Raw genomic sequence first — 27,700 nt, forward strand, 5'->3', positions numbered from 1 at the left:
AGTGGGTGGGATGGGAAGAAGGAGCCTATGAAAAGGACATTGAGGCATTGAACCAAGAAATAGAGAAACTGATAAGTTTCAAATGGGGAGAGGCAAGGGCCTTCACACAGACGTCTTCAGAGCTTGCATTCCTATTTTTTATTAACTATCTCCACTTCTGACCTTTGGGATATTGTAGGTGATAAAAATGGAAACATGAGACCCCGGCAACCTGGAGGGAAAGATGCCCATGGTAAGTTCCAGGCCCTCTCCAGGAGCATTCTCAAGACAGTACATTGAGTTAGCCTCATGAGCCAATCTCCAGTCAACTGGCAATGGCTTTCTGGGTTGCTGAGAGTACAGGGTCACCTCTGGGTTTGAAGGGAAGAGTGTCATGATTGATAAACTATGTCTGCCATGGTCAAGGTGAAGAAGGAAAAAGCTCCTATATCAGGTATCATCCCAAAGCTTAAGATTAACCCTTTCCAATATCAAAGCAGTTCATTATGGGAAACATTAAAAACAGAGTTCAGAATTATGGTAACTTTAAACTAAATGCCAATTGTCTGTAAGGTAGGAGGCATATGAATAAGCAAACTAAGGCAGAGGAAGAAACACTGACCAGGGTGAGAGGCTGGGTTGGAATCCTGCTTTCCCCCACTGACTTCCCTAGGCCTCAGTTTCCCTCTCAGTAGATCAGATGCCATCTAAGGCTCAATGTACTCAGCCCTTTCTCCTATTGTTTTGCTTTAAAATTAGAGCAATGTAGTTAATGCTACTGGTGTTTTAAATGTATTTATGCAAAATCATATTTGGATCTTATAATCTGCTCAGAAGGTAGAGTTAGTGAGACACAAATCATTATGGGTATTTTCAATGTAAAACACTTAATACTACAAAATGGAACCAAGAAAGAGAGAAACTAATAAGTAGGGTTTTCAATCCCATATTAGAAATGCCATCCTTCTTTTAAATGGGGAGAGGAGAGAGTTATCCTGAGTGGAAACTGTTAGATGTGTAAGTCCACATCATATTCACTTAGTTCACCTTGATGTCACCTATCAGACAGGAGCCAGAGTCAGTGGAAGAAAGGGAATTGCGATGTGAGGAAGCTCAGCAGGGTCCTGCCAAGGTTACCCCCACCTGTGGGGCAGACAGGCACAGAGGAGTGAATGGGAACTGGTTTGCCACCTCCCAACACTGTCTCCCAATGCTGACTGCGACTCTCCAATGGGGAAGCCTGGCAGCTGCTGGCCCTGGGTCACATCAGTCTTGAATTGTCTTTCTTCTCTGTATCTCTGGTCCCAGGCTACTTCAGGGACTTCCTCATAGTACCTTGAACACCTGAATGCCACCACCCATAGTTGGCTTTCTGGGGTGCTCCAGTCTCCAGTTGGCCATGGACAAGGGAGAAAGGCTGACTGGGTGGCAAACACACCTCCCCCTATGGAATCCAGATGGTCTGCCCCGCTGTGCCCTCCCAGCCACAGGGTGCTCTGTGGTTCCTCACCCAGCACATGGCCATGGCACAGACCCTCCCTCCCTGAGTTTGTCAGGAGCAAGCAGCCCTGCCGGGACATTTCCCACAAGAACCTGCAGAAAACTAGTGGGAAGAAGGAAATTCCATCACCAGTATGTCTGGGGATTGCTGGATTCAAGCCAGTTTCTTGAATGCTGATTTGCCAGGGTGCCCATAGGCCTGTGTTCCCTGTGGATATCCAAGAGGACTTTAGGAATTGCCATAGTTCTCAAACTAATTTTACCAAGGAACCCTTCTAGGAGATACAGCTCTTGAGAATTGTGTTAAAGGTTGGGCAGTCATAATTCTTCAAAGAGATAGGGAACCCTGGTCCAGGCAACCCTCCTCAGTGGGTCTCAGCCACTGACCCAGCCTCCCTGTGTTTCCAGCCTACCCCTGGGACCGGTCCAGCCTGAAATCCATGCCTCTGGACCTGCGGCAGTTTGAAAAACTGGACACCTATGCCTCCCAGGTAGGAGAGCTGGCCCTCTGGCCAAAGGCCCCCAAGGTTGGCTTGGAGTTCCCCTATCAGGCTCCTCCTGAATATATCCTGTCACCTGGTTGGATGGCCCAAGAGTACATTTTCACAGCCTGTCGATGGGGAAGAGTCGGCCCGAGGCACCTACCTTGGACCAAAGGCCATTCCATCCTCCTCCCTCCCTACCATCCTGATGCTTCCACCCCAGGGGGTACACCCCAGAGCTGGCCCATTGGCAGGACCCTCTGGCCAGCCCTGCCCTGCCTGTGCCCTGCCCATTTGGATGTCACTGCTGCTGAGCTCTGCCAGCAGCCCACGGAGGAAAGGCCAGAGAGGATGGGGGAGGACCACGGATGCAGACAGTGAGAGCACTGTGGCCATAGCAATGCTCAGCCCTGGCTGCATGAGCTGCCACGATCTCACACCTCCAGGCCTACGCAGTCTGGAGTAGGGGTGAAGGACAGAGCAGAAGGTCAGAGAAGACCCTCGGGAGGCTGGCAGAGAAGCCGAGGCCAGCTGTGGCAGGACTGGGAAGAGGTTTTGAGGGCAGCGTAAGGCAGAAGAGCAGGAGGACATAGGCAGCCAGGAAAGGAGGGAAGGGGCAGGGACCCACAGGAGGAAGGACACTGAGGAAGCAATGCTGTTACGGCAAGAATTGCAAACACCACGCACATTGAGCCAAACTGGAAGGGAAAAAAAGTCCTTCAGTGAGCTTGCCAGGCAGGCGGCGGCTGGGAGCAGGCTACAGCCTCAAAAAACTCCCAGCACTGGAATTTTGGAGGCACCGAGTTTATAAAGGCAAAACCACAAAAACCACAAGAACAATCGAGGCACATGTAGGTCAGAAGGACCCTGTTGAGACAGATATTTTGATTACATAAGAGAATTGTTTTGATTACACATTTCAGAGTCGTTTTGTTGTACATCAGGGCCATAGTCAGGGACGCGGGAAGGTCCTACTGTACCGTCCACCTAGATACAGCTTCAGGAAGCTGAAAGGAAAACATTAGAAGTGAGCATACAATGGAGTCGGGTCAGAACAAAATGGCGTTACTTTGGTTCTTTTCCATTTTAACATCCCTGCAAAGGCAGGAGACCCAGAGGAGCAGGACCTCATCAGTAAACAAGTGCTTCCTGGCCTCATGGGAGGCCTAGGCCAGGCTGGCTGCCTCCAGTGGGGGAAGGGTGGGGTCCACGGTCTGAGGAGGGCAGGGCACTGGGCAATGGCCACCAGAAGGGATGGGGCAGGCTACTGGTCAGGCTCAGAGCACAGTGCCCGGAGCCCAGCTGAGGCTGCAGAAGAGTGGGTAGCCAGAGGAAGCCAGGAGGAGGGCGCCCCAGAGCTGAAGTCTGGGGTTCAGTCAGGACCCCAGGCTGCAGTGTGGGCCTGCAGTGTGCCTGGCGTTGTTCTAGGCCCTGGAGAGGGACAGTCAAAACCCATGGAGTTAGGCCTGAACATAGAAGAAAATAAAAGCAAGAGATGGCTGGGAAAAGAAAGGAAAAAGGGATCCAAAGTTCTCCCCGAGGTCAAAGCACCAGCGTGGTGTGGGGGGCAGAGGGTGGGGTCCAGGAGTTCCCCAGTGAGTGACGGAACAGCTCCAGGTGAAAGCAGGTCAGGGAGTCCCCTCAAGACAGGGCTGGGTGAGGCTGGGACACCTACGTAGACAGGCCTGAGGCAGGAGCTGCTCTTCCCGCTCTCAAGAGTTCAACAGGGTCAGGGCTGCTTCTCCCAAACCTTTGTAGGCCTCTGAAAGAAAAGATAGTTTGTTCTTTTATCATAATAATAATTATTATTATCATTTTAATGGTAAAATATAGGTAACGTAAAATTTGCCATTTTATTCATTTGGGGTGGGGGGTTACCAGGGAATGAACCCAGGGGCACTTAACCACTGAGACACAACCCTAGCCCTTTTTTATTTTTCATTTAGAGACAGGTTCTTGCTGTCTCAGAGTTGCTGAGGGCCTCACTAAGTAGCTGAGACTGGCCTCAAACTTGGGATCCTCTTGCCTCGGTTTCCCAAGTGGCTGGGATTTACGGGCGTGTGCCACTGTGCCTGGCTTCATTTTATTCATTTTTAAGTGTAAAATTCACTAACATGAATTCCATTCACATGTTGTGCAGCCGTCACCACCATCTATCTCAAAACCTTTTCATCATTCCAAGCAGAAACTCTGTTCATCACGCAACACGCCGTCCTGCTTCTCGCCCTCCCAAGCCCCCGGTCACCTCTGCTTACATCTGTGAATTTGCTTTTTCTGACTATTCCATTTAAGCAAAATCATATAACACTTGTCCTTTTGGCACCATGTGGTAGTAGGTATGGAGTTTAATTCCTTCTTTGATGGTTGGATAATATTCCACTCTATGCCTGTGTCACATCTTACGTATGCATTTACCTATGGATGGATGCTTCTGTTATTTCCATCTTTGAGTTTTCATGAATTAGTGCTCCAGTGAACATTGGTGGATGAGAACCCAAATCCCTGTCTTCAGTTTTGGGGATCAATGTCTTGGAGTGGAATTGATGGATCATCTGTTCATTCTCTGCTTAATTTTCTGGCCCCTTACCACGGTGTTGTCTATAGCAGCTGTGCTGTGCGACATCCTCACAAAGTAAAGTGTGAGGGTTCCAGTGATCTTCTGCAATCTTGCCAACCCTTATTATTTTCAGGGGATACAAGGGATTGAACGCAGGGGTGCTCTAACATTGAGCCCTATCCTCTGCCCTTCTTGCTAAGTTGACCAGGCTGGCCTCCTACATGTGATCCTCCTGCCTCAGCCTCCCAAGTAGCACACATGGCATAACATGTGTGCCCCACCTTGCCTGGCTAATAATATCTCCTAATGTTCACAAAATTATAGTTCTAATGAGCTCCAACTTATCTGTTTCTTCTGTTGCTTGGGTCTATGGTGCCATATCAAGGACTCCATTGTCAAATCCAAGATCATAAAGATTAACCCCAGGGTTTTCTCCTAAGAGTTTTCTGGATTAAGCTCTTATATTTGGGTCATGGATCCATCTTGAGTTGAATTTTTGTACATGGTGTCAAGTGGAGTCCAAGTTCATTTTTTCGCGTGTGGAAATCCAATTGTTCACATTTGTTAAAGAGATTACTCTTTCACCTATTGAATGAGCTTGGTACCCTTGTCAAAAATCAGTTGGCCATAGTTGTGTGGGTTTATTTATGGGTTCTCAGTTCTATCCCACTGGTCTTTATTATTCTTTTTTTTTGTAATTAATTTTTTATTTTTTTTATTTTTTACAGACTGCATTGTGATTCATTGTACACAAATGGGGCACATCATTTCGTTTCTGTGGTTGTGCACGATGTAGATTCATACCATTTGTGTAATCATACATGTACATAGGGTAACGATGTCTCATTCACCAATTTTCATACCCCGCCCCTCATTTCCTTCTACATAATCTAAAGTTCCTCCATTCTTCTCTCACTCCCCACCCCCCATCCCCATTATATATCATCCTCCACTTATCAGGGAAAACATTCTGCCTTTGGTTTTTTGGGATTGGTTTATTTCATTTAGCATGATATTCTCCAATTCCATCCATTTATTTTCAAATGCCATAATATTATTATTCTTTATGGCTGAATAATATTCCATTATATATATATATATATATATATATATATATATATATATACCAGTTTCTTTATCCATTCATCTGTTGAAGGGCATCTAGGTTGGTTCCACAATCTAGCTATTGTGAATTGAGCTGCTATAAACATTGATGTGGCTGTGTTACTGTAGTATGCTAATTTTAAGTCCTTTGGGTGTAAACCAAGGAGTGGGATAACTGGGTCAAAAGGTGGGCCCAAGTTTTCTGAGGATTCTCATCAATAATGTGAAAAGATGAGCCTACAGAGGAGGAGAAAATCTTTTCCACATGCACTTTAAATAGAGCACTTATCTCCAAAATTTATAAAGAACTTACAAAACTTTACACCAAAAATACAAAGAACCCAATCAATAAATGGGCCAAGGAACTGGACAGACACTTTACAGAAGAAGATATACAGGTGATTAATAAATACATGAAAAAGTGTTCGACATCTCTAGTAATTAGAGAAATGCAAATTGAAACAACTCTAAGATTTCATCTAACTCTAATTAGAATGGCTATTACCAAGAACACAAGCAATAATAAGTGTTGGTGTGGATGTGGGGAAAAAGGCACACTCATACATTGCTGGTGGAGTTGCAAATTGATGCAGCCACTCTGGAAAGCAGTGTGGAGAATCCTCAGAAAATGTGGAATGGACCCACCTTTTGACCCAGATATCCCACTCCTTGGTTTATATTATTCTCATGACAGCACCAAACTGCTTTGCTTAGTTTTATAGTAAGTGGCGACATTGGGAAGCATGAGTCCAGCCACCTTACTTTCCTTTTTTCACAATTGGCTTTGGCTACTTGGAGGCCCCTGTAACTCCACAGGAGTTTTCTGGATGAAGCTCTCCTATCTGGGTCGTTGATCCATCTTGAGGATTGACTTGTCCATTTTAGCCAAAAGAACTATTGGAATTTTGGTGAGATGTAGGTTGAGGTCATAGATGGTTTTCAGAAGTATTAATCATGACTAAAAGCTGCTACGGCCTCCCAGATGCCCACCTGTCTGGCCCCAGGATCTTTGGAGAAAAGCCCTGGTGGCTCTGGGGCTGTGATTGAGCTGCCCAGCACCCGTGCCCTGCCCGGCACCCCCACTTCCATGCAATGTACCCTCAACCAGTCTTTGTCCCTCTGCACCCCGGCTCCAGCTTCCCTAGCAGCACTGGCTGCGGGTGGCAGCTGCTGGCCTCCCCTGCCCTCCTCCAGGCCCTGACACAGTACTTGTTTCCTGCTCCTCAGGTGACAGTCAAGAGTGGCCTGGATGAGCTGGTGAGTGACCTGCTCCAGGAGGCCGACAGCGATCTGGAAAGGGTCCGCGCCATCTGGATCTGGATCTGCCACCACATAGGTAGGCTCTCATGTGGCATGAGGGCTGTAGGACCCTCGAAGCCACTCTCTGTAGCCCCGTTCCATCCAGTCACCAGCATGTGCAGAGCGGGTTGAAGGCGGGGGAAGGCTCTCCGTGACTGAATTAAGTAGGCAAAGACTAACCAAGAGGGCCCTCACAGCAGCAGCCTGCCCTCGCTCCTGCTTCCTAGTGCTCTTGCTCCACAGAGATGAGAACTAGGACAGGAAGTGATGTCCAAGAAGGGTGGCCAGTGGGGAGGAGAGTCACAGCTACTTGAAGTCATTGCAGCCCAGAGGTTTCATAGAGTACCTGTGCCGGGAAGTCCGGCTCTCTTCTCCCTGTTCCCTGCTCCCACACCAATGACCTCAGCCACTGGTCTCGGTCCAGTCCCCAGGATTCCCAGAGCCATCTCAGGGGACCTGGTTCCTGTGCCACTGCCCCCAGCTCTCCACAGGACAGCCTGGGGAATTGCCAGGGCAACCCAAGTCCCAGAGGAGACTGCCAAGGGGACAGCCCTCGCTGAGTCCTGCATGCACAAAGAAGCGGGTGGAGGGGCGGATCGGGGTGGATGCCTAGGCCCTTGACAGGAGCAGCAGCAGGCTCTTCCCACCCTGCTGTCCTGAGGGTTTGCCTTTGTCCTCTGGAGGCAGCTTAAAGGATGAACTCACCCGACCCAGGCAGAAGGTCTGAGCAGAGAGCCTAGGAGCTGCCTCCTCCCATCCCAACCCCTCCAGCAATGCCTGGGCTCAAAGGAGCAGCAGCAGAAACAGACCCCTTATTTATTTCTCCCTGGCCCAAATGCATACAGCCCTCATCAGAGGCCTGAGAGCCAGGTGCCTCGCTGCCTTGGTCCTGTTTGTCCTCTTGCCGCCTGCACAAAAGGTGCCATTTGCCAGGCCTGGCTAGCTCTGGGTTCCTGGTCCCCTTCCACCCACTGGTCCCCTCCCCACACTGACCAGTCTGGGATGGGGGCTGTGCTGTGGGAGGTGAGGCCTCCTCTCAACTCTGCACCAGGCTGAGCCCTGTTTCCTCACCACCCCCTCCTCTGCCCTCCAGAGTACGACATCGAGGCTGCCCAGGAGAAGGACCGCCAGGCCTTCAAGCCCACTGACATTCTGCGGACCCAGAAGACCAACTGTGATGGCTATGCTGGCCTTTTTGAAAGAATGTGCAGGTATGACAGGTGGCCAGCAAGGGGCTGGAGTCTCCAGGCTGACCACCCGACCCCATCCCTCTCCTTCTTCCAAAGAACTGTGTGCCTTGGCCCACATGCCAGGCCTGAAGCCTGAGTTTGCAAACTCTGCTCTGGAATCCGAGCGAGTCCTGAAAAGGTCAATTTCTCCCTTTTTAACACCACATAATTGACTTTGTACCATCTGCCGGGCTTCCTGATGCATTAACATAATGGCAAATGAATGCACAGAGATAATTTGGTTATAAAAGGCCCTTTTCTGCCTTCTCCCACTCCCTGCAGCTGAAGGTTAAAAGAATGGCAGGCCTGGGAGCCCAAGGAAGGTGACTGCTGGCACCAAGGGGACTATGAAAGGTTGTCCTTGGGGCTGGCACGGGGGCTTCACTTGGGAGAAACAAAAGTTCTACCCGAAAAGATCTGTCAGTTGGAAAGCTGAATAACCAGGAGCAGCTTCGCGGGGAGTCTTTGGGCACTGTTTTCAGGGATCTGGGAGTGACCACCTGACCAGGTTACTGGCCTGAGTGGGAGCATGGGCCAGTGCTGGTTCCCAGTGACCTCAAGACTGGTCAAGGCTCAGAGGACCCTGCCAACCCCCACGACTTCCTGTGTCCCCTCTCTGAGGTTTGCTGGGTTCTCGTAAGAAACAGTCAGCCAGCCCTGGGACCTCCAGAGAGCCCCGTCCAGGAAATGAACGCCTGACTGCCTGTGTCTCCTCAGACCTGCCCACACACCCAGGTAGCAGCCACCGCGACTGCGGGTGGAGATTCACCACACAGTCCCCAGGCAGGCGGCTGTGACGCCCCACCGCGGCTCAGAGACCATAGGGTGCTCTAGCCACATGCAACCTATTCCCCAGTGGTACTGCCTCTGGCCTCCTGAGTTGCTCCAACCCCCTGCCAGCTCCCGGCTCCTCCCTTCCCTCACTTCTAAGGCCCGCCTCTGACACATCAGGGTAGATTAGGGTGCAAAGAGTCACCTGGCCACCCCTGGCCACCCCTCCAGGGTAGCCCTCTCCACTCCTCCATGTTCCCACTGCCTCCCCCAGACCCCGACTCACATGCCTCTCCAGGAAACTGGATCCTCACCTGCCTCCCTACCCAGGCTCCCCTGGGCCTGGGTTCCTGAATTCCACTAACAACTCACACTGTCCCCCAAAATCTTCCCAAATCTGACCTCATCATGTCTCCAGCCCTGAACCCTTTGACATCATGCTGTTCCTTGTTCCTTTCATTCCTTTCAAGCCCCGCCCTGTGACCGCAGCCCCCTCCCCTCCCTTGATGTCCTCACTATACCTTGTACACCAGCTCGTGCGTTGCTTTATGCTTTCATTTAATAACTTTTTCAATTTAAAAAAAAAAAATGTTCATTGCATAAGACCTATAAAGTGCACAGAGCGAAAAGGAAAAAGATGAAGTGGCTCCGAATCCCAGCGCTTAGAGATAACAGTGCTGGCGATTGGTCACATCTCTTCCCAGGCTCCATTCTGAGTCTAGGCCTTGCTGAGCTCATTTCTCCTTTATAACTCTTACGTGACTTCGAGGGTCTTTAGTCCCCTCGCTTCCTGCCTCCCCTACGAACACCCATCTCAGAATCCTTCACACAGTAGGCCCTCAACAGGTCTTTAGAGAATGACAGGAAATGACGGGCCATTCTTTGCACACTTGTGTATTCTCTTTTAAACAAGAAAATAACCATCAGTCTGTTTTCAGCTCCACTGTGCCTAGCATCTTTCACAATATGATCGTTTTCATCTGATTTGCAAATTTGAAAACACTGGATTTTTTTCAAAAGTCATATTCTTTATCCAGTATATGCTTTCTAGTGTGCTGTAGGAGTCCCAGATTCAAAGCCCAAAAGACCTGAGTTCCAGTCCCCCTTTGACTACCTATTCATTTTGTTCCTTTGGGAAAGGCGCTGGACCTCTCAGGGCCTCAGTTTTCCCATCTGTACATTGGGAGCCATATTGCCTACCTGGCAGAACTGTAGGACTGAGTGAGAACCTGCGGTTTGCTCACCTGATTTTGGAGGTGCTATTTTTAAACAAATCCTGTCTTTCTTAAGTATTAGTATATTTTTCTGTAGAACTTTCCTACAGACTGTGCCAGCCCACATAGACTCAGAAAATTGACACTTGCCTTGAGTGAAACTGTCACCTGTTAGCCCCATCCAGATGCTTAGCAGTGGCCATATTCTGGCCCACAGCTAATCATTAAAGTACATCCCAACATTTTGCATCACTTAAAGTTAGTTTCAACCTGGCAATTGGCATGCACAAAATTCCTCATCCTGCCTAGGATGTGCCGCAACAGCTCACAGATTCCCCAAATTCCTTTAACTTTTGCTTTAAAGGTCAGTGATTCAGCCGTGCCTCAGTTTCTCAATCCCCTTTGCCTCTAAAATAACTGCCAAAGGTTTGGTAAATTCATCAGCCCATTCCTTAACAACTGAAGACATGCAATCCACACTTGCTGATTTATCGCTCGTTGGTTGACAGGGTGGCCTCTTAGCAAGAGTTGTACCCACATGACCATCATTACTTCTTCCTGGTGCGTTCTGCCTCCTTGTAATGGTCTCATTACGGACTGATTTAATAAAGTAATTCGGTGGGGAATTCAGAGATTTTCGTAGCATCATTCATTTCCTCATTGTCTTTCTCAAGTCGTGGATGTAGGGTTTGTTGGTTTGGTTTTTTGGTTTGGGTAGTGCTAGTGCTTGTAATTGCCGGTCCAGTTTCTTTCTGGTTCTCTGTCAAGTGTTAATCTCTTCCCTTTCACCTTGACTGCCCACAGCCTGAATTGATTCTACCTAATTTCTTTGCAGAGGCCAAGGTTAATACCCCAGGCTCCTGCCGCTGAATCAGCCTTTAGTAAATTCTCTTCCCCCGTTATCATGACTCTAGCGCCATCAGCTATAGCAGATTTCTAGAGGTTTGGGATAACCAGGAGTTTATTACTAGTCTGAGGCTTTGAGACTGAGTGGCTGGTCGTCACCAATCAAATGTCAGCTGGCTTTCCATCCGTCCCCCAGCTGTCACAGAGAGCAAGGGCAGAGGCATGCACACTCAGATGGCTGCCTCTGGTCAGCATGATGTCCCCAAGGTCCTAAAGCACCTCTTAAATCCAAATGCCCCCACAGACAGGAAGTAGCCATCTAAGTCTCCTGGGAGATGCACATTCCCCAGGAGATGTATAAATTTAAGATTTATTGCAAATCTCACTTTGTCATAAAAGTACCCTGAAAGGGAAATCTAAATGCCCTCTACCCTTTTGATATAAAAGTGAATTACATCTTTGTAACAAACCAGCTTTAATTTTACTCTACATGCCTCCCATAGGTTCACAGGTGGAGACAAAAGCTCAAAGCTTTACCAAAGGCCAGGTGCAACAGAAAGGCTCCTGCTCTGTGCCTCAGGACAACGGCATCCCAGTTTCACTTCAGCCTCTAGCTGGCTCTGTGTCCCCAGGCAAGGCAGCCTCCCTGTCTGAAAACTGACTCCTCACCTGTTGGAGAGGAGGCCTCGGAGGTGACATCTCAGGGGGCTTTACTTGCCTTTGAGTGAGACCATTAGGATTAGAAGTTATTGACCTGGCCCCGAGGGTGGTGTAAAAAAAGGGGAAAGAGGGGACATAGGTGAGACGCATTGTGGCTGTTAATTTTGCAAAGAAATCAAGTACCACTGTGAATGATAAGCCATAGGTTGTTTGTCTGCTGAGTACAGAAACCACACTATTTTCAACCAGATGGCAAAAGAAAAGCTTGTTTCATTGCCTCACCTACAGCCAGGGCTCCTCCGTCCCTCCCTTTTTTCCCCATTGTCTCAGACATCCTGGGAAAGATGACCAAGCCGGCAGAGTGGGTCAGCGCCCAGTGTGTGCAGGGCGCCTCTGCCTGCCCACCTTCAGCCACACTCTTCCTAGAGCCTGGCAGTGCCATAAGATGCCTATGGCAAGTCCTGGACCATCTCAGTATAAAATGACAGTCACCATCTTGACTGCCCCCACCACCGCCTGCTCAGTTAACCCCTGAGGATACACCACACTAAACTGGGAACACCCACCTTTTTAAAATAAGGATGGCGCACTCAGACCCACAGCAGACTCAGGGATCACCAGTGGTGACCCAGCTAATGGCACTGCCTTCTGTTTGCCAGCATCTCTGTTCACTCCATCTCTACCAGGCCATATTGAGTGGCCACTAGTTCTTTGCAGCCTCAGGGACCCATGCTCTCATAGCTCCTCTGCTTGGGTCACTGAGCCCTGGCACTTGCTGGGGACCGGACTGCAGCTTTCCCCTGGAAGTATGCTGGGGCATCCTGCCTGTGTGTGTCCTTCGTGGCTTGCCATAGCATCAGCCTTGTGCTATACAATCTGCATCGGGGGTTGTCAAGACTGTCAAAAGTAAAAGCCAAGATTCTGCAGCCTACAGTGGTTAAATAGATGTCCTTGGGTGATATTTGGAGCTCTAATGAGGCTGGTTGAGCTCTGCAGCTGGTGAAGACCGTTCTTGACCTGGGTCCATCCTTCCATGTTCTCCCAGCTTCTGCTACAGTGAACACCCCTCTGGTGAATTCCCTGGGGATCTGCTCATATGCTGTTCTCATTGGGGGAATTTTTTACTATGTTATTGTGTTGTGCTATGTCATGTCATGTCATGTCATGCTGTGCCATGGTATGTGATCCCCTGGTGCCTGCTTCAGTGCTTGGTACACAGTGTATACAGTTAGAGATCTTTTTATTATTCTTATTATTTTTTATTTTGAGACAGGTCTTGCTAAGTTGTCCAGGCTGGCCTTGAACTTGTAATCCTCCTGCCTCAGTTCCTCCAATAGCTGGGCTTCCAGTAGTAGGTGCGCACCACCTGTGGCTAGTTAGTGGTCTCTTGATGACAGGAAAGGGCCATGGGTCATTCTGACTAGCAACTGGAGACTAGACACAAAACTCCTACTAGTTCTGCAATCATTATTGTACACATATGGATTACTTTCTTTTGCATGAAAAATATAGATTATTAGCCATGCTTTACATTATAACTGCTCTGTCCACTTCATCTTGCACGTGTTTTCCAGGTAGTAAAATATGCTCGGGTCATAGTCAAGCCAAGCATAGCTCACAGCTGAGTTCTCTTTTATCATCTTTTTTCTGCCGCAGGCATTCCCCAGCCCACCCAGGTTCTCCTTGGGCTGGCAGAGGAGAATCACCCCCTGGAGATCATTTAATGTCAACCTTCTTTCTTACCCATCTTGAGTCTGGCAAGGTCACACTGGAGGCAACCATCAGAGCTACGAGTGGAACCCTAATTCCCTGGCTGGGCCCAGTGACCAGCTGCCCCTCCAGCTTGGAGCAGCCCAGGTGGATGTCCCTGCCACTCACTTCCTCTTCCAGCCCTTTCTATCGTTGGGGAGACACTCACTGCTGCTCCCCATGTGGTTCTTCAGATCTTCCCTCCACTTCACCCCTTTGTGGGGTGGGTCTCTCCCTGGGTACACTGCTGGGGACATGGCCTATCCCAGGTTGACCTCAGGCTGCCCACACCTAGAGATTATGTGGATCCTAAATGCTCCTCCGCCTTCCCTGTCCCCAGCTGGCTCCGAGCAGAGGACCAGCATCAGCAGCCAGAGCTGCTGATCATCAGCCCAGAGCTGCACTGATCAGTTCACCTTAATGTAAACTGAGCCATTCACTAAACCCCAAGTTTCCCAGGGCTCCCCTTATCCCTCCACAACATGCTAGAAATTCCTAAGCACCAATGTTCTGTGTAACAGTGGGAAATAATTTAAGAATATTATTTTAAATAGTATTTATGGATTTTTCCCAATTTTTAAAAGTAACTCATAATTGTTATTTAAAATTTAGAAAATATACAGACATTTTTAAAAGTAAATTAAAATCACCCATAATCCCATTCTCAGGAGAGCTGGTGGCCTTTGCCCTGGATCTCTCCCTCCTTCTCTCTTCCTCTCTCATTCCCCTGCCCCCTGTTAACCATGCATGCACATATTTACCTGCACACAGACGTTGCACCGATCATAGTTTTATCATTAGGTCGGAAGTTCTAACCTGCCTCCCTAAATATTTTTTACAGCATTTTTTTTCTCCTCACCCGACCCTGTCTTCTATAGAAGGCCCCCTCCCCGCATCCATCCCTCTGGCTTTGCTTGCAGCCCTCCCCTCTCTGCAGACGTTTTTCCCTAAGACAATGAGCTGTCAGGTCTCCCTGTCCTGAGCCCAGCATCCCCTCCAGCACAGCTCACCCTCCTCCACTCTGTGCTGCACAGAAATGAGGTCACTGCCCACCAAGTGTGGGTGCTGCTCTTTCTCCTCTCTCACGTGCTCCTCAGCCCACAGCCTCCCAGAACCTCCTGCCTCTTTTTGGCCTTTTTCCAGAAGAAAATCCCACCAGCAGGGTCTCAGGCTCTGTCTGCCAGTGGGTGACCACAAGGGCTTCCCAAATCCTTTCCGCTGGGCCCAACTGGTATGTGTGCATGGGGGTCTTTGGAGAGGCAAGGAGGCCTCGATCTCCTTTCATGAAACTGTGGGTGGAGGACAGAAGCAGCCATACTTCCAGGCCCCTAAGGACCCTCAGCATGAGTGGCCTGAACTCTGCAGTTGGAGGAGGGTTAAGGTCGATGTGGTAACATATAATCATTTTATGTGCATGAGGTAACATGGAGGGCAGGGAAAATAAAATCTGTTCACCTTCAGGCCACCATATTTTACCTCCATGACTCTCAACAAATGATGTGTAGAGATTATTTGGGGGATACTGGGGATTGAACTCAGGGTGCTTTATCACTGACCTATATCCTCAGTCCCTTTTCACTAAACTGCTGAGGGTGTCACTTTGTTGCTGAGACTGGCCTCAAACTTACTATCCTCCTGACTCAACCTCTTGATCAGTAATTTTTAACACTCTACTAACTTTTAATCAAATGTTTGTTTCCATAGAAAAACTCTACTTGTCCTTAGAGTAAATGCATGACCATTTCACCCCACTACCCTGAGAGACCCCATGCCCTACTGTTTAGAGCAACTGAAACTGCAGAGCTGGTCCATGGCAGGCCCCCACAGGGCCACCCCCAGAAACAGACACGGCTGAAGTCCTGAGCTACAGACTCCGTTTTCCTGAGAGGTGTACAGGATCAGCACTCTATGGAGGGTTGGGTAGCTCTAAGATGCCAAAGGAGCCCCATCTGAAGGGCACCCTGCACATCCATGAATTCATAGATTTGGGCTTTTTTTTTTTTTTTATACAGTACTGGGGATCGAACTCAGGGCCTTGTGCTTGCAAGGCAACCACTCTACCAACTGAGCTATCTCCCCAGCCCCAATTTGGACATTTTTTACAACAATTTTCTACAAGTGCAAGAAAACCATTTGGGGAAGGAGTGACTTTTTCTAATTCACACAAAGGCCTCAGAAGGGCTAGCGTGGAGTGCCCCCTAGGTCAGACTGGCCATGGAATTATTCACACAGTCCATCCCTTGGCAGCCATGTGGGAGGCAGGGCTCCTGGGAAGGAGGTCAGCCAGCCATGGCGGATGGTCAGAAGTCTCACTTTGGTCTTGAAGTGGTCTTCATATCCCAGGCCTGGACCTCAAGAGTTTCAACTCCAAATGCCTGGTTTGCTGTGATCTCCAGAGGTGATCAATACCCTTCCCCACTGTCCAGGCTTCCAGAAAGTGGTGCCATCTAAGCTGTGAGCAGGGAGTGCATTGACAAAAAGACCCCAAAACTCAAGCCCACAGCTCAGCAGGCCCACTCCTCCAAGACAGCTCCAGGGACGCCAACATGGCGGCCCACTGTCAGTCTGAATGATCTGCACGTACCATGATGTTCAAGGCCTTTCCATCGGACCTGAGGGGAACTGGCGACTGGCCAGTGCTCCCTAGGCCAGCATGCAGAGACCTGCTTGCCTGCAGACATATTTGGAAGGGTTAGCCAGGGCAGCAGGGGTCAGCTTTCTCCGGTCCTCATGACCAACCCCTCCTAAGGACCCTCCAGCCTCTCTTCACCCCCCTTACGAGGACTTTATCATTTCCCTGGTTCCATTCTTGAGACCATCTTTACTCTTGGCCCCATTTTTCTCCTGCTGAAGAGCTAGTAGCAGATCATATCAAGCCGGCTCTGGGGAGACATTTCAGAAGTGATTTGAAGAGTCTCAGGGGAGGAGCGGACAGCAGGGACTGCAGCCAGTCTACACTGGCAGGATCTACCAGCACTGTGTCTTTTTGTCCCCATACCCGAGACAAAAGCACTCAAGGCTGCCCATTGGGGAATGTGTGAGAGGCAGGAAAAAGGAGGGATAGGAAGGATCTGCCACCTGGGGCTATGGACAGTCAGACTTGGGAGCCAGTCCCAGCAGGAGACCCTCTCAGACTCCCATCCTGCCCCCAGGATTGCCGGCGTACAGTGTGTCACCGTGCCCGGATACTCTAAGGGCTTTGGCTACCAGACAGGGCAGAGCTTCTCTGGAGAGTTTGATCACGCCTGGAATGCTGTGTACCTGGAGGGGAGATGGCACCTGCTGGACAGCACATGGGGCAGCGGCCTGCTGGACACGGCCACCTCCAAATTCACCTTCCTGTGAGTGCAAGTCTTGGTCCTGCTGGGTGTCTGGTCAGTGGGCTAGGAAGGCATGAGTTTGAAGGAGGCAGCAGGTGGAGAAGGCTTGGTGGGAGGGAAAGAGGCTGGTGGCCTCACCTTGCTGCTTGCTGTGACGGGAGCCAGCTCTAGGCCACTTGTGAGGGCCCAGACCTTTCTGTGACCTCACCCTCCACAGACAAATCCCTCCTCTGGCTCCCTACTGCTCCCTCTACCTAAACCCCAAGGACCTCTGCATTTGCCACCAACCTGGTAGATGCCAGGATGTTCTCCTGTTGCCTCCTTAGATACCAGGCTCTTCTCTAGACTGAGGAAGGGCTCTGGTGTGCTGGAGGGAGTCCTGTGGGTAGTCCAGACTCACTGTGGGCCGTAGGAAGGCAGGGTGGCAGGGTGGCAGACTTGACTGTTTTTATCCTAAAGGGTTCTGGTCAACCTTGGCCTTACCCTAAGGCCACCCACAGTATCTTGAAAGATCATGATGTCCACCAGCAGCTCAGATTCCTTTTTTTTTTTTTTTTACCAGGAATTGAACCCAGGGATGCTTAGCCACTGAGCCACATGCCCAGCCCTTTTTATTTTTTTAATTTTGAGGCAGGGTCTCGCTAAGTTACTTAGGGCCTTGCTAAGTTGCTGAGGCTGACTTTGAACTTGCAGTCCTCCTGCCTCAGCCTCCTGAGTTACTGGGATTACAGGTGTGCACCACCATGTCCAGCTCAGATTCCTTTTTATTCAGAAAAATGAGAACATTCTCTCTTTTTTTTCAGCTTCGGTTCTGACCTTCCCACACTCTGACAAAACACAAGCCACGTGCTCACAGTCTCCTACACGTAGGGTTCATGTGCTCACAGACACCCAGTCCCCTCCGATGCTCTGAACGCTGGTCCCGGTCCCCTGAGGTGGAGTGAAGCCCCCCATCTCAGGATGAGCCTCCCCATTCTTCTCTTGGCCCCCATCACTGGCCTCCAGCCTTCTAACTGGCCCCAGGGAGCCGTAGAAGTCCCCACTGCACAGTCACACAAGCACAGACGTGGTGGGGGGGGGGCATTCAAGCATTTTACCTTCTCCCCGCCCCCATGTCCCTACTGCCAGCACCTGGTCTATGGGTTACATTGTACTTTTCAAATTTCTTTTTGACATTGAGAGGGGAGCCATTATCCCCCCTGGATACCTTAGGCCACTCATAGCAGGTCACGACTTCAAGCATGGCCTTCTCTTAGGAGGTGCCTGAGACCCTGCCTTGGCTCCAGAGTCCAGAAACAGCCACTGAGGAGTCTCCAGTGACCAGGGTAGAACAGAGATGGCACCTCTTCCCATTCAGGGTGCCAGCAGGGTCCCTCCTGTGGGTATGTCAATCAAAAGAAACCTGAAAGTTCCCCCCATAAGAGCTGGGTGGGAGTGGTTGATCGGCTCCCCCCCACCTGGCTCCTGACCAGCTCTTCCTCCTGCAGCTACAATGAATTCTACTTCCTCACACACCCCGCACTGTTCATCGAGGACCACTTCCCAGACAATAAGAACTGGCAACTGCTAAAACCTCCTCAGTCTCTGAGGCAGTTTGAGAACAATATGTATCACAAGAGCGAATTCTACAACAAGGGGATGCTGAGCGCCCACCCAGAGACGTCCATCATCAGAACAGGTAACGGGGAGGTGGCCTGGCCGGGGCCCCAGCAGCAGGGACAGAGTCATCTGATCTGTGCTGCTGGAAGCCCACCCTGCAGGGCCTTAACCACAGCCCATATATGCACATGGTGTGTGGGCACCAGACAGAAGAAACCATCAGGGCAAAATATGGCCATAGGTCACACTGGCAGGGACAGAAGCCCATTCACACTTGTATAAGAAAAGGATGTGTCAGAAGGCTAAGGGTTTCCCAGCACCTAAGGGTGGGACACACAGCCTGGCCTGTCACAGGAGCCAGGCCTGGAGGGACCTGCTGGGTGAGTCTGCCTCAGTTCACATGCCAGAGGACAGGACTGTCTGGGCCCACATACGCCCACCTGCTCAGGAGCCCAACAGCAGCTGACCAGCCTGCTGTGTTCTTCTGGGCTCCAGGAGAGTGTCTGGGCCCCACAGAGCTGGTATCTGTGGGTCAGTGCTGGATCCAGTGAGGTCAGGGGCAAGGGCTCTCTGGGGACAGGTAGAGGCAATTCCCACCAGGACAGAGGGCCGGGCAGGTTGCCTTGGGGAGGTGGCCAGTGTGCTGGGTTGTGGGAGATGGAGGACAGGTCAGATGGGCATGTTGCTGGCAGGGGGAGCAGAGGAGAGGAGGGGGTGCAGCAAGGCCCCCAACCTCTACCCTCAAGCCCCGCGTGCTCCACCGGCCTCAGGCCGGCCTGCTCAGAAGCCCCTCCCTTTGGAAGCAGGATCCAGCCTTCTCCAGTAAGCTTCCCTGGGGCTGGGGGCGGTGTGCCTAGCTATCCCCATGGCTGAGTAGGGCTGACATTTGCCCCTGCCTGCCCAGAGGGGCCGTGGCAGGGTATGTTTTCACACCCTCCAGAGCACAAAGGGCCAAACCTGAGGAGCTAGAACTGTGGTCATAGGCCTTGAAAGGCTTTCTCTAGAGGACCGTCTCTCACGCTTCTCTGAGGGTCCAGCACCTGGTCCAGGACTGGGTATGCAGCTGGGCACCCTGCAGGACTCAGAGGCCCTGGGCCCATCTCCCACACCTTGGTGAAGCACTGCCACCAGGGGATGCCCTGGACAGGAGGACTGATCTCACATTGGCTACCAGCCAGAGTGAACTCTGGGTGGCCCCAGAGCCCCACCCCCTCTGCAGGGCGATGAAGGCAGACAGGAAGCCCATGTGCCCCCAGGTTAGCTCTGGCTGCCTTGACCCTTCCGTCTCACAGTGCTCTCCTTAACCAGCAGGCTGAGCTCCTGCATACTCTTGACAGCGACAAATGCCTGGCAGCTCCTGCTGCTAAAATAACAGTGTGAGGCTGCTCACTTAGAGAATCCGTTTCCTGTGCCTGCATCAGATGGAGGCCCATTCAGTCTGTTGTGGGTCATTGAGCCACAGGAAAGAATCGACCAGGCCACAGCATCAAACTAATGGCGCTGAGTGGAGTTTGCCTTAAAGAGAGACATAAAATTGTGAACGCCAGAGTCTTAATTTATAGTCATCTAAAATTCGATTCTATATTTATGATACCTATCAAAAAAATATTTCTTGATGGTAGCAATTTACCATAAGAGATGGGAAAGAAGTAAAAGAAAGGAGACTGAGGGGGACAAACAGGAAGGGAAGGAAGGGAACCCCAAGGTGGAGGAGAGAGAGCACAGAAGGACAGAAGGAAGCAAGAGGCAGAAAGGATGGGAAAATGCCACAGCTCCAACCCATGACCTCCAGGGGTGGACAGTCCTTCACTTAAGACTTCCCAGCCATTCAACACCTTTGCTGGGCCAGGCAATGTGACCAGGCTCTGCAACATGGCAGGAAATGGGACAGGCCCTTTCCAAAGACCTCACAGCCCAGCCAAGAATGGACATTACACAAAACTGTTCACATAATCAATTACAACTGTGATGAGTTCTCTGAAGAGAGCCAGGGTCAGGAGAGAAGCTTCCTGAGAACTCAGCTTTGCCTGAGGGTTCAGAACAGGTTTCTTTACAGCTGGGCCTTTAAGGTGAGGCCTGGCCAGGTTTGGGGGAAGCGTTCACAGTGATCTAGGATTAGATGGCCTGTCTCTATCCATGTACAGAGCTCAGGAGGATGCTGGGGCTGGGGCAGGAGGCCAACTTCTCAGAGAGGGTGAGGCCAGACTCCCAGAGAAGTCACTGCCCCTCCCTGTGGTCCTGGGAGCCAGGGAGGACAGGTAGGTGAGTCCTCGTGGGCTGCAAAAAACAAAAACCTGTTTCTTTAAAACAGTGACTTGGACAGAGGAGTTAAAAATATCAGGGCAAGGGGCTGGGGAGATAGCTCAGTCGGTAGAGTGCTTGCCTTGCAAGCACAAGGCCCTGGGTTCGATCCCTAGCACCCGAAAAAAAAAAAAAAAATCAGGGCAAGGGAAAAGACAGAGGAAGAGGGGATGCAAAAGACCCTCAGGTGCATACACTGTGTCTTCCAGGTCCCATTCCAGAAACATGGCTCAGGTTTGCCTATGTGAGAAGCATGGGGAGGGAGTGGGAGAGCAGAGGCACCTCACCCCCACCCTCTGGGCACAGTCTCCAAGAGTGAAGCCCTTCTGACTAGTTTTTAGGGGACCATGTTGACATGACAGCTGTTGAGCCATAATGAACAGATGCTGGAAGCAGTGGTATGAAAACGAGATCTGAGACTTGGAGGAGATGATGCCCTTTCTGCCCCTTGATCCTCTCCCCTGCTGTGGAACCAGGCCAAGCTTCTAGGCATCCTTCATCTAATATGAATCAAATGAGTGGGAGGAGCACATACAGTTGGGGGGCAGAGTTTTCTTGAGACCCCTGCTCTGAGCTCTCTCTAAAAGATCTACCTAAAGTGGGTAGAGGAACCCTTCCAGTGGTGTGCTGCAGCTGGCTTATATATACCATGTTCAGTAACATCACATCAATTGGTTAAAGTCAATCTTGATGAAATATTTACACCACAGAAATGGGCAAACACCATAAGTCAGAGTTTGGGTTTTTTTCCTCAGAGAGTCAACTGCTAAGTATTTACCAGCACACAAGCACACACTGGACCCATTTTACCTGACCCCTGACTTTCTCTCCACAGTGAATGGAAAGGCCACAATCACCATTGAGAGCTGTGCCCCAACACTATTCATGTTTATGCTCAATGGCAAACAGGAGCATGGGCTGCTGAGCCTCAGGAAGAACGGCATGAAGCTGGAGGTGTACCCTCCAACCATGGGCACCCACAAGCTGCAGATCTTCGCCAAAGGCAACTCTGACATTTACAGCTCAGTGCTGGAATACACGATCAAGTGCAACTACGTGGACCTGGGTGTCCAGCTGCCGGCTGAGCTTCACCAGCCCGTGGGCCCCAGCTGGTTCTCCGAGCAGATGGGCATTGTGAAGCCCTCCCACCCTGACCCCATCATCCACACCAGCGATGGGCGCTGCTCCATCAGTTTTGGTGTGGAGGAGGGCATCAGCGTCCTGGCTTCCCTACACGGAGACGATGGCCCAATCACTGAGGAGACGCAGCGCCGCTACATCTTCCAGCTGCACCGGGAGAAGCGGACAGAGTTGAAAGTCCACCTTCCCCATGCCGGCAAATTTGCCCTCAAGATTTTTGTCAAGAAAAGGCAGGAACCAGGCAACTACGTCTTTGTCTTCAATTACCTCCTGTGCTGTGCCAACACCAAGGTGAACTGGCCGATGTTCCCTGAGTGCTTTGGCAACTGGGGGCAGGACAATGAGCTGCTGGAGCCTCTGTCCGGTGTGCTTCCTGCTAACCGGAATGTCCCATTCAAATTGAAGCTGCATGGGATCGCCAAAGCCCTGGTGAAGGGACGGGACACGTGGCCCCTGACCCTGAACCACGAGGGCTACTGGGAGGGCAGCTGCAGCACAGCCGGCTGCCAGGAAGTCTACGTCATGGTGCTAGAGAACGCCAACCACAACTTCTACTCCTACATCCTGAAGTACAAAGTGAACACCCAGTGAGGGCCTGCACCCCACTCACACCCTCCAAGGGCCCTGGCCAGCCCTGCCCGGGAGGGAGTGCAGAGAGCCCTGGACACCACTGGGTCTGCACAAAATCACTTCTAGGCCTCTGCCTCAGTTTCCCTGCTCTGCTGCAGGTGCTGAGATAATTGTGTTCTAAAGGCTTCTTCCCTCAGTGGGGCCACTGCTGAAGGGACCGAGGCAAAGGCCTTTTAGAATATAACGGTGCTATGTAAATCCAAGGTCCTGTGAACTGTAACCCCGTGCCCCATGCCCCCTTCTTGTGTTAACGCTACCGTTGTTGTCGCAGGGCTGACGTGGGACAGCAGGGCTATTGTCCAGGCTGTAAGCTTTCTGCATAATACTTAGAGAATTCTCCTCGGGACTCCAGAGGAGCAGGATTTGCCAGGTTGTCACCCCGAATCGTGGAACCCCTTCCAACTAGCACAGTGTTTCTCCACAGCTCCCGGACCAGGGAGTGTTGGGTCTGACCTTCGTGCCTTCCCGCTGCCTCTTCATTTACCACTTCTTGCTCTTCAAGAGCCCTGGCATAAAGAAGGTGTGGAAAGGAAGGTACCCAACTCCCAACTGGCCAGAGGCTATGCTTCCTCAGTCCCAGCCAGTAGTCAGGAATGTGACAGAGAACAGAGAGCAGCCATGAGCACTGCTCAGGGGTGTCTGGGCAGGGACCGGAGGATGGAAAGATGGCTTTGCAATCCTGCAACCCTGAGTCTGAGGCTATAAGAGGCCTGACTTGAGGCTCCTGATGAGCACTTGGGGCAGATGATCTGGCCTAAGGCCTGGGGCTGCTCCCAGCCCTCTTGAGCCTGCGCCTCAGGTTCCTGCCTTACCTTCCCAGGAAGCCTCCAGAGGCCTGCTGGGTCTTTTGGGAACCTTGCTGGTAACCGTAAGTAGAGACCAGTGCTTGGGTAGGGAGATAGGGTGAACGAGTAGTTAGGTTACATCAGCAGTGCTCAGGAGACTCAGGTGGTAACAGGCTGCTTCCTGCCCCAGAGTTCCCGCTGCACAGCCAGAGTTCAGTCCTTGCTGAACTTGGGTTCTTCAACTCTGTTGGGGGCACCTCTACTTGCCCTGGGAGCAGTTTTTGTTCTTTATCTTAGAAAAAGTTTTACCCCATTTTCCTATCTTTCTTTGAGATGAGACACACACCTGTCTCCTTCGCCAATCCTGTCTTCTCTGGGGGACAGTTCAGGACCCCTAGCTTGCTCAGGCCTGTCCCAGAAAGTCCAGCTGCCCAGCTGATCCTCAGCAGTGACTGAGGCTGACATTGTCATGGCAACAGAGGAAAAGTTGGTTCCAGCAAGGCAGCAGGGAGAGAAGGACAGAGAAAGACCCCATGAGGCCACTACAATGTAGTCCTGGCCCTGGACACACTCTTGGGTTCTTCGACTCTGCTGCTCCTGCCTCTCTCAGAAGCCCAGTCCCTGAGAGCTGACACTACCTAACACCAATCCTTGATGGTCGCTTCACGTGCCCCAAGGCTGAGCAGCAGCCACAGCCAGCCAGGAAGGGGATGCTCATAGGTCCTCTGCCTTCATCCCCACGGGTGTGGATTTCACAAATGCTCATGGGGCACTTGGTAAGTGCCAGGCACTGTGCCAGATGCTGGGGCTACAGAGGTGAACTCAGGGGCCCAGTCACAGACATCCAGAGTTCAGGGTGGGCGACCTGCTAGAGGGCAGCAGCCTCCCCTGCCCAGGCCTGTCTGAAGTTCCCGGCTCCCAACACTCCAGTCCATCATCCCTGAGGCCCCTCCCACTTAGGTTCCCACTGCCACCCAGCGTGGACCTGGCCCAGAGCCTCCTTACAAGGTGCCCAACTTCCACCAGATGGATCCTCCCTGGGAGGCTGAGATGACCTGGCCTGTGTCCAGCATCTTCTGACAGGGTCTGCCACCCAGCACCGTGTCACTCATGCCTGGAAAATGCACAAAGGACCAGGAGGCTTAACCACTGTGCACCACCACAGGGAAACAAGGGGAGTTTTTACACCCTGAAAACAGCCTTTTCTCAGACCTTTGATTTTATGGGTTGAAAGAAGTGTGCTGTGTTTCATCAAAATAATAAGTGCCTTCTGTGACTCATGTCACTCTCTGCAAGCAGTGTAAGTTACCACAGCTAGCCCTATCTTCTAGAGCATGTAGAGGATGCCACCCAGCAAAACAGGAGCTGTCCCCAGCACCAGGGAGGGAGGCCCCGCCTCTCAGAGCACCCGCGGGGTATCCACATGCCCCTCCCTCCTCGTTTAACCAGGCACCCCCTTTGTAAAGACAGCTGTAGGCGCAGTCAGAAAATCACCTGCATTTCTTTTCACTGAAGTAAAAATACATGAAACGAAATTCAATCTTCATGAATTTTTACACGCACGCTGCTCAAGCTAGAAATTCGGGATTGCATTTTGAAGGCTTTTATTCAAATCCCCATCTTTGTTTCCTGCTCCACGAGTCCCAGTCGCCGGTGGAATGGCACGGGCGCCACCTGGTGGTCGAGGTGCGGAGCTGCCGGCGCTGCAAACCGCGAGGGGGAAATGCATCCCCTGGTTTTATAGGCAAACTTGAAAAATAGTGTCGAGTGTTTATGTTAAAATCACTGGGTGCTTTTCTCGTGGTTTCTCAGCGTTTTCGCGTGTGTGCAGCGAGCCCATCTTTGCCATGTGCAAGCTGTGAGGGGAGGCTGAGGGACTGCCTGGCGTGGCGAGAAGAGATTGTGGTTAAATGAAGAGTGTTTTGCTGGGAAATCCCTTCTTGCAACAGAAACCATGGACATAGGACTGGATGGGGCAGCTTTGATCATACTCATTACTATGCCAGTGAAGCACCGAACTGATCAAACTCAGAGCATTTTCCGGAAAGTTCCAGGATGGGTGCCAGGATTCAGAGCGTGGGGGATCGGTAGGGCAGGGGGGTGACAACAACAACTGCAATTAACTTCTTTTCAGCTTGTTTCAGAAGTGCCAGGAGCACAGCTGGCCTCTGTTTCCATCCGATTGTGATCATTGCGAGTCCCCCCATATGTTACATTGTTCCACCAGGACAGCGCCTCACAGCCTGCTGAGATTAAAGAGAAATAAATCGATTAACTGAAGCATGAGGGATTCAGGCTAGACATAAAGAACTATTTCCTCTTGTCAATTGGGAAGAACACGTTGCCAAAAAAAGTTTGTGAAATTCTCTTCTCAAAAGACTTGAAAAGCAGAAGTTTTCCCACTGGCCCAGAGATCAAGATGCCCTGCTCGCTGGAAGGATTAGGTTCTCTCTAAACCAATTAATTCTTGCAATATGCGGTTTGCCCACCGCTGCGGTATTGCCCCATCGTTCGCTATGGCAAAGTTTTCAAAGGTGGCGTGCATCCGCGGTTCCTCTGAGGTCTTATCATTTCTTTTCATTTGCAATAAGTAGCTGGAGACCTGATTATTTCTCATAACGTGCGCACTGATTTGTGTGGGCCGGTGGCTGTAGCGTATGCTGTTCCCACATTGTTGCTGGTATTTTCCAATAAATTTATATTCATTTTTATCCAACAATGTAATTATCGATCCATTCTTATCATGGTGCTCATAAGGGGGAAAAATTTTTAAAAAACAAGAAAACACTTTCATGTTCAAAGGAAACAGAGAAAAAAAAAAAATCAATGTCCCAGCCATTTGAATGTGATGGTGAATGCAAATCAAATGTCAGGCAAATAACTATTCCACATTAAAGAAAACATAATTAGGTTAGCTCCTACCCCTTTTTGGCTTATGTGCCTTTGAAGAACATGAAGGCAATGTTTCTTTCATTGAATCTTGTTTAACTTGAAATTTTTTAAGTCAATCCAAATTTCTTTTTATAGTGGGAGAAAAAATATATATATACCAAAAATGCCTGTCGACCTACTTTTTTTGGTTTTGAATACATAATATATATTTCTCGATATTCATATACATGCAGGAACTTTCCAGTGGGTTACCTAAACAGATTATTCATAAATTAGACATTTAGGAGAATATAGAAAATGAAAATCTAGACACCTCTGAGAAGCTGCTGTAACCATGGAGACCATTCTCGTAGCAGTAGTGTGAAGGACAGAAAGAACCTGTGTTCCCAGATCTGGGCTTGCTGTGTTCCTTGCTGCTAGAGTCACAAGAATGAGACACAGCAAGCACACTTCTCCTTGGGAGTGAGGCCCACAGGTGGACCATGTCTTTAACAATATATTCGGGGGCAGTCAGAAGAAATGGACTACGCACAAGAGAAGGAAGAACTCTTAAATTATCAGGGCAGTTTGAAAATACCAACCCAGAGGCTGGAATATATGACCTCCAACGTCCCTTCCAGTCCGGAGAGTTTGTGAAGCTGTGTCTGTGTGAACAGATGCTGGCAGGCGCCGGGCCTGGGGTTGTCAGCTGCGGAACATCTGAAGGGCCCCGCTGGGTTAAGAGCCTGCTCTGCAAGCCCCCAGCAGACTGTGCTGCTGGCCCCTCTCTTGCCTGAGGGCAAGGGGCTGGAGAGAGCCCAGCAGAGGAACCAGGGGAAGCAAGAGCCCCTGACAGGATGCTGGTCCTCTCTGATTTTGCATGTAGAACTAAAGAAAACTAAAAGACACCTGGGCTCTCTCTCTTTTGAACCTTGCCTAGGCATCTCCAAGTGAAAAGATGCAGAATGGAAGTCACTCTCTCCCCCAGATTACCTCCCACCCTTGCTGCGCCCCCAACTCAGTAAATGCATCCTTATCTACCCAGATACCTAGTCAGAATCGTGGGGGTTACCAATGACTCCTTCATCCCCTGGTGATGGAATCTGATCCATTATGGAGGCACCTCCCATCTGACCTCCTCCCCCACTCCCCTGCCTCCCCCCCCCCAACCTGCAGTCCCCCCCCCCCCCCCCCCCCCGCCTGCCACAGTCCGGGTCCTCCTGCTGTCTCAGTCATGCCATTTGGTCACCCCCTGTGATGAGATGAACTCCACCTGTTCCCTTTCCATCTATGTGGCCTCTCATGGGAACACCAGCCAACTGGGCTGTGTTGAAACAAGTTTTCATGAAAGTCTTCCAGAAAGACATTCGCTGTCTCTGGAGAAGGCATTATTTAGGTCAGGCACTGATAGAAAAGGTAGGACTTCAAGAAAAATTTGTTTCAACAGGGGAGCCAGGAAAAACCCGAGTCTTCTGCTTTTTCTCTAAATAGACTGGGTACTTAGGTCCTTACTCCTGGGTGGGGGTGTACAGCATGGAACGGTGACAGAGCCCCAGAAGGGAACCCTGCCTGCAGGGGAACAGGCTACACCTTGAAAATCAGGTTATCCACACCCGTGGCCCAGCGGTCCTGCCCCTGCAGACTCTGGAATCAACAACAGTACT

At 50.6% G+C, this 27,700-nt stretch overlaps 1 protein-coding gene across 2 annotated transcripts in view; it reads left to right on the forward strand.

Annotated features, from left to right (window-relative positions):
* The window catches only part of Ky (kyphoscoliosis peptidase), a 47,765-nt gene extending 21,913 nt beyond the window's left edge, over positions 1-25,852 (forward strand). For both annotated transcript variants that reach the window (XM_047565284.1, XM_047565285.1), the window contains 7 exons: positions 179-232; positions 1,888-1,970; positions 6,850-6,958; positions 8,015-8,132; positions 16,543-16,731; positions 18,198-18,388; positions 21,446-25,852. In XM_047565284.1, the coding sequence (XP_047421240.1) occupies positions 179-232; positions 1,888-1,970; positions 6,850-6,958; positions 8,015-8,132; positions 16,543-16,731; positions 18,198-18,388; positions 21,446-22,341 (1,640 nt within the window). In that variant the 3' untranslated portion in view covers positions 22,342-25,852. The remainder of the gene's footprint in view (positions 1-178; positions 233-1,887; positions 1,971-6,849; positions 6,959-8,014; positions 8,133-16,542; positions 16,732-18,197; positions 18,389-21,445) is intronic.
* The last annotated feature ends 1,848 nt before the right edge of the window (positions 25,853-27,700 follow it).

Source organism: Sciurus carolinensis, chromosome 9, assembly GCF_902686445.1.
Source record: "Sciurus carolinensis chromosome 9, mSciCar1.2, whole genome shotgun sequence".
NCBI classification, from domain to species: Eukaryota; Metazoa; Chordata; class Mammalia; order Rodentia; family Sciuridae; genus Sciurus; species Sciurus carolinensis.